Raw genomic sequence first — 6,970 nt, forward strand, 5'->3', positions numbered from 1 at the left:
GAAACACAACTTGCATCCTCTGCAAGAGCAGCTGCTGTGATGTTAACTGCTGAGCCATCCTCTCCAGCCCTAAGACTTTTCTGAGAGACAGGGTCTCACTATGGAGCCTTGGCTGGCCTGAAAGTCAGGTTAGGCTTGATCACCCAGAGATCCACCTACCTCTGTCTCCTGAAGAACTGCGATTAAAGATGTGCACCACCACTCTGGGTCTGAAAATTTAGATACATCCTCACTAATATAGAAAACAGAGGCAAAGAAGGGATTGGAATCTAACTCATATTTACAATAAGCTTACAGTGAAGTAGGAACTACACTTCTGCTCTATGGATATCATGACCTGTAACTCTACCATCGGTGCATGTGCCAAGATTTGACAGTATTGTTATTCCCTTCCTCAGTCTGTTCTTACCAGAACGCTTGGTGGCCATGGGTGTAACATTCGTCCAGTGCCCTGTATGTGGATCATATTTCTCAACTGAATTTAAGATATTCAAGCCATCATATCCTCCTGAAAGACAAAGCACAGATCATTCCAGAAAGAAAGGTAAATTCTCAGGCTCATTTCCAATTTGCCTTCTTTGAGTAATTCAACTAAGTCTTTTAATTTCAGTTCTCTCAGAGTACGAACACAAAGAAATCACAGTACCTTACATTTTGTTTATAAGAGTATAATCCTGTTAATGGATAGTATATTAAGATCATAGTTTTTGTTGAAACAAGTATACAGACTTAATTTTTTTTTAATATTTTATTTTTATTTTATGTGTATGAGTGTATTGCCTGCATGTATTTGAGTGCACCTGTGTCATGCAATGCCACGGAGGTCAGAAGAGGGCTTTGGATTTCCCTGGAACTGGAGTTAAGGACGGTTCATAGCTGCCATGTGGGTGCTGGGAATCGAACCCAGGTCCTCTGCAAGAGTAGTCAGTGTTCTTAACTGCTGAGCCAACTCTCCAACCCCTACAGACTTAATTTTGATAAAGGGGATCCTATCCAGAGTCTGCTAGCTACTGAGTTCTCTCCATCCCTGCATGCCATACTAGATACCTAGACAGTAGATCACTCCACTGGCCACTACTAGTCCTGCACCCTCTCGAGCTGTCTGCATATCTCCCAGCATGCTCCACTGGTCAATGTTTGGGTCATACCGCTCCATACTGGTATGACGCCTGCTTCCATCAAAGCCTCCGGAGACGTAGATCATATCTGCTCAGAACAAACAAATTATAGACTAAATTAAGAATGAGAGATTTTTAAGAACTCTTTTCTCTACAAATTGCCCATTGTTAAGCTGAGGGTGGTGATGGCATAGGAATGTAATCCCAGCACTTAGGAGGTGGATCAAGAGTTCAAGTCTATTTTTGGCTACTTAGTGAATTCAAGGACAGCTTCAACTACATGAGACCTTGCCTCAAAAACTCCCCAAATAATCAACAAATTCCTTACAGTTTTTTTCAAGTTGATTTTTTAAAATGTCATTGTGTATATTATATCCATTGTACACGGTAGAGTATTATATAAAGACACTCTTGTAGAAATAAGTGTTGTACATTGAGCATTTTCCCCTCGATAAGTCAGTTAAGTCTCAAAAGCAAGAAAGACAGCACAATCAAGACATCTAAAGCCTGGCATGCTAGCTCATGCCTGTAATCCCAAGAGCCTCAGGCAGAAGAATCACCACAAATCAGAAATCAGGGTGGGCTATACAGTGAGTTTCAGTGAGACCTCATCTCGAAAAAAAACAAAAAAACAAAAAAGATGTTTAAAAAGAACAGTGTAGCCAGGCATGGTGGTGGCAAACACCTTTAGTCCCAGTACTTGGGAGGCAGAGGAAGGCAGATCTCTGAATTCAAGGCCAGTCTGGTCTATGTAGTGAGTTCCAGGCCAGCTGGGGCTACAGGGAGACCCTGTCTCAAAAAACCCAAAAAACAAAACAAAACAAAGCAAAACAAAACATCTTAAAAGGATTTAAAGATTACCATGGAAGTTTGTAAACTACAACCATGCCCATTCCCACACAGCATCCTGGAACTTGAATTGCCAAGTTTGTAGCCAGTGTTGACATGTCCAAATACTGAACATTCTATTAACACTGGTATTTCCAAAAGCAAGAATAAGTATGTGACCATAATTTATCCACCATATTTCCTGCTTTAGTCAGACAGTGAGAGAGGTAAGAACAATCCAGGTAAAAGAAGACAGAAATATCACGTGTCACCAAGCCTACCTCCCAGGGTGGTAGCTCCAGCAAGGCCTCGTCGGACATTCATAGGGGCCACAGAATACCAGACTCCATCCTCATCTGCTGTGTAGTCTAGACATTCCACTGAACTGAGGCGGGAACGGCCATCATACCCACCAATTACATAGATCCGATCATGTAAGGAAACTGAAGCCACATACCGTCTCTTTCGAGTGATGCTCTATGAATTTAGAAGAGAAGAACAGTTTCAGCTGGGCAAGTTTTAGCCCTTTTGCTATCCTGCCAGTTTTTATCTTCTTTGCTTCTTTCTCTGCTACCATAAATCCTCTTTGGGGTAATGGTTCATCCTCAAATGGTATCCAGATGACTGCTTACTGAATGAAATGCTTGCTATAGTGCTCTAAAGACGCAAGCTCTGAAGATACACTTGCCTCATTCTGAGGTTTACTAAAGACTTCGGGGCTCTCTACTTCTTTCTGTAAAGCAGTGGGCTAAGAGAGTGATCCTTACTGATCCTTAAAGGGTAGAAAGAGTGCTCAAAAGAGAATTCTTCTTCTTTTTTTTTTTTTTTTTTTTTTTTTTTTTTTTAATATTCCCTGCAGCCTCAGCTGGCCTGGAACTCACTATGTACACCAGGTTGGCCTTGAACTCAGAGATCTACTGCCTCTGCCTCCCAGTGCTGGGATTAAAGGAGTGCTGGGATTAAAGGCATGCACCACCACACCTGGCCTCAAAAGATATTTCTGTGTCTTCTCGGAAATTATTAACTGTTCATTCAGTTTGAAATGAATAAGGAAAATAGAAACTCATAGTTCAGTTGAACATTACTCTGACAAAATGATCCCAAGTTCAGTTTAATATAGTATGATCAACAGCATGAGCTGGATGCCTAAATAGATGCCAACTGAATTTATTTTGATACATGGCCACAAACATTTCTGTAGTTAAACCTAATCTGAACAGTCAAAAACTGTTTATTAAACTGGGCATGGTGGTGGCGCATGCTTGTAATCTCAGCACTTGTCAACTTGAAACAGGAGGATCACTAGGTCAGTCAGGACTACACAGTATCTGGCCAGTCAGAGCTAAGATCCTATCTCAAAACAACAAGCCAGAAGGGCTACAGAGATGGCTCAGCAGTTAAGAGCACTAGCTGCTCTTGCAGAGGATCTCTGTTCGGTTTCCAGCACCTATGTGTCAGCTAACAACTATCCATAACTCCAGTACCAGGGGATCTGATGCCCTCTTCTGACCTCCATGAGCATTCAATGACATGGGTATACTTGTGTGCATGTGGGCAATATATTCATATATATGAAAGAAAAATAATAACAAAATATTAAAACAAACAATAAGCCAGGTATAGTGCACACTTGTAATTCTAGCACTCAGGCGGTTGAAGCAGGAAGATAGCCTTTAAGTTTGAGTCCAGTCTGGGCTACACAGTAAGTCCTGAGTGAGACTCTGACTCAAAAAAAAAAAACAAAAACAAGGACCAGTGAGATGGCAGAGTGAGAAAAAGCACCTGCTGCCAAGGATGATGACCTGACATTGATTCCTGAGACCCACATGGAAGGAGAGAACTGCAAGTTGTCCTCTGAGTGTGCATGTGCACACATGCACGCACACATACGGCACACACACAGCACACAGAAACCTACATGTTCAGGCACATACACAAAATAAATGGAAATGTAATAAAAGGGGGTAAAAAACTGAAAAAAACACTACTACCACCTAAAAGAAAAAGAAAAAGCATTTACTGGGGACCTAGTCACACTTAAGTAACTTTATACTGTTCTGAAGCTTTTCTATCTCAAAGCTGGATCAGTTATCTAGAGTCAGGGATGAATGCCATTTAAACTCTGCCACAAATGGTTCCACCATGACTTACTGGCAAAAAGCTCCACTCTTGAGTCTTGGGGTCATATTTTTCTACCACATCAATAGGCGATTGCTGGCTTCCGAAGCCCCCAACCACCAGAAGCACTTCATTGGCTCCTAAGGACAAAGATAGAAAAAGACAGGTCACTTCACCCTTGGTTGGGTAACTACTAATAGGGAATGTAAGTAGAAAAAGTTCAAATTGGTCAAGAAAAGTTCAAAGTGGTGGCACTAGGAATTGAGGGACTAGGGCCTCAGTGTTCCATCACTGAGCTGTAATCCCCTTCCACCCCCCATTTAGCTAGGCAGGCCTTGAACTGGTGATCCTCTTGGTGTAAGGCTCCCAAGTAGCTGAACTACAATCTTGAGTCACCAGGCCCAGCTAGGGTATCTTTTTAATTACTCAAGAAATAATCTAAAATAGGATATACATCACAGAAGGTATCTATTTTTGTTTTGTGTATGTTCATGTATGTGAGAGTGTGTGTGGGGGAGTGGCACATGTGTGCACAGGTCACAGGGCTACCTTAGGTATTGTTATTCAGAAAGCATCTACCTTGTTTTTTTTGTGTTTATGCATTTCTTCCCATAGGTATGTGTTCATGTGTATGTGTACCCCTGTAGGCCACAGTGAGGTGTTTTCCTACATTGCTCTTTGCCTTATTTTTTGAGACCACAGGTCTCTTACTGAAGTCTGGAATTGAGCAATTTGGCTATACAAACTTGCCAGCAAGACTCAGAGATCCTCTTGCATCTACCTTCTAAGATCACAGGTGCATTTTACTGCACCTGGCTTTTTATAGGAGGAACTTAGATCCTCACGCTTGTATAGCAAGCGCTTTACTTCCTGAGCCATTTTTCTTGCCCCAGGAAGGTATTTCTTCTCAAGGCTTTAACTCTATGGAATCTGAATTTCTGAAATGTGAAATTCTAGAAAACATTAAAATTCTAGGAGCTGGGTTTGGTGACTCCAGGAGCTGGGTTTGGGAGGCTGAGGCAGGAGGACTGCAAATTCAAAAGCCATGTAGACAACTTAGCATGACAGTCTTAAAATTCTGAAAAAGTTACTTGACAAACAGCAAAGCCAAACAGGCGATACCTTCAGTCGAGTTCTTGGCCAGGATGGATAAACGCTCTTCCAGACAGTAACCCAACATACTACTGGAAACATTAACAGCAGACCCCAATTCTATCCAAAGGAATACTGACAATGGATTGCCGTTGATAAGGAACAGCTGATCCTCCTGGAACAGGGACCTCTGGCTGACTAGACTTACCAGAAGGGCAGATAGGGGGGAATGGATGGGGGTGCTGACAGCACAGTGGACAGTGGCAGGGATAGCAGAGTATGGAGGCTCTAGTGGGAGAGGAAGGCTGTCTACCTGACGAGTTTGTATTCATGCTCAGATGCCGAGGAGCTCAGAAGGTGGGCGACTGAGACCAGTGATAGTCATGCATATAGAGATTAGAAATGCATGTGAAAACGTCTCAATGTCAAGAGCCCTGAAATGAATTTTTCTGTATGAAACTGTGTGTTTTGACAACGAAGTGGAGATCTTTTTTAAACGTTGGAACCACATTTAATTTTATGTCTTATAGAGTTTATAATGAGTAAAAGATTATATAAGCGTAATAATTCATCTGTAAACCTAGAAATGTACAGCCAATTTTGAAAGAGATGTACCCTAGCTCAGAAAAATGTTATTGAATAGGTTAATGCTGTTGTAATGAAATGCTTCTTTTAATTAAAAAAAAATTTAAAAAAATTCGAAAAAGGGCTATATACAGTTCAGTTGGTAGAGCAATTACCTGGCATGTGCAAGGTCTTGGGTTCAATACCCAGAACAGAAAAGAAAGAAAAAAAAAAAAAGGAAAAAGAAAAAGAGCTCACTGGTAGAGTGCTGCCTGGGTTAGTAGGAACAAGTGCCTGAGTCTGATCCCAGCACCATGCACAAAAGAGTTTCAGAATGCAAATCTGAACATACCTTTACAGGCTTCCAATGCTAATTTCGTTAACATGATAATTGAAGTCCTAATGGGACTTCAGATAGGAGGGTAAAGATATTCCATGCTCTTCTCAGCCTGAAAAACCCAACTGGGACTTTTTTGTAATGTGGAAAAAAAACTTTCTTGCAGCCGGGCGTGGTGGTGCACGCCTTTGATCCTAGCACTCAAGAGGCAGAGACAGGTGGATCTCTGTGAGTTCAAGGCCAGCCTGGTCTACAATAGTGAGTTCCAAGCTAGCTGGGGCTACAGGGAGACTGTCTCAAAAAAGACAAGAAAAAAGGAAAAAAAAAAAAAAAAGACACAAAAAAACTCTCTTTCAAAAAAATGTTGAGTGATGGGTATGATGAAAGATATTATTCTGTTCCCATCTAGGTTCTTCAGATAACAAATATTTTTAAAATTTCCATTTCTCTTTAGAAAATGCAAGAACTAGGAAAAACTCCTGTTAATTTCACAGTATTTTGAGATCATCAAGCAAAACAGTAGGTCTAGAGTTTGTGTGGCCAGTAGCAGAGCTTCTGCCTAGCATGTAGGAGGTCCTAGGTTCTATCCCCAGCACTGACAAAAAGAAATAGGATGGCCAAGCATGGCGGCCCATATCATAATCCCAGCACTTGAAAAGCAGAGGCCAGAAGATGTGAGATCTCCTGGTTCTGGAATTATGGACAGGTATTAGCTGCCATATGGGTACTGGGAGCCAAACCTGGGTCCTCTGGAAGAGCAATAAGTGCTCTTAACTGCTGATCCATCTCACAAGCCCCAGAAATGGAAATTTTAATTTATTAAATTTTTATGTATTTATTTTGAGATAAGATTTTGTCATGTTGCCTAGGCCAGTCATAGAACACTAATAATAATAATAATAATAATAATAAT

General features: G+C 41.2%; 1 protein-coding gene across 2 annotated transcripts in view; it reads right to left on the reverse strand.

Moving 5' to 3' along the window:
• The window catches only part of Klhl12 (kelch like family member 12), a 42,422-nt gene that overhangs the window by 3,313 nt on the left and 32,139 nt on the right, over window positions 1–6,970 (reverse strand). For both annotated transcript variants that reach the window (XM_008830332.3, XM_029562180.1), the window contains 4 exons: window positions 4,098–4,204; window positions 2,228–2,423; window positions 1,048–1,206; window positions 410–508 (listed from right to left, as the gene is read on the reverse strand). In XM_008830332.3, the coding sequence (XP_008828554.1) occupies window positions 410–508; window positions 1,048–1,206; window positions 2,228–2,423; window positions 4,098–4,204 (561 nt within the window). The remainder of the gene's footprint in view (window positions 1–409; window positions 509–1,047; window positions 1,207–2,227; window positions 2,424–4,097; window positions 4,205–6,970) is intronic.

The sequence above is a fragment of the Nannospalax galili genome, unplaced genomic scaffold (genome assembly GCF_000622305.1).
Source record: "Nannospalax galili isolate Female #2095 unplaced genomic scaffold, S.galili_v1.0 scaffold113, whole genome shotgun sequence".
NCBI classification, from domain to species: Eukaryota; Metazoa; Chordata; class Mammalia; order Rodentia; family Spalacidae; genus Nannospalax; species Nannospalax galili.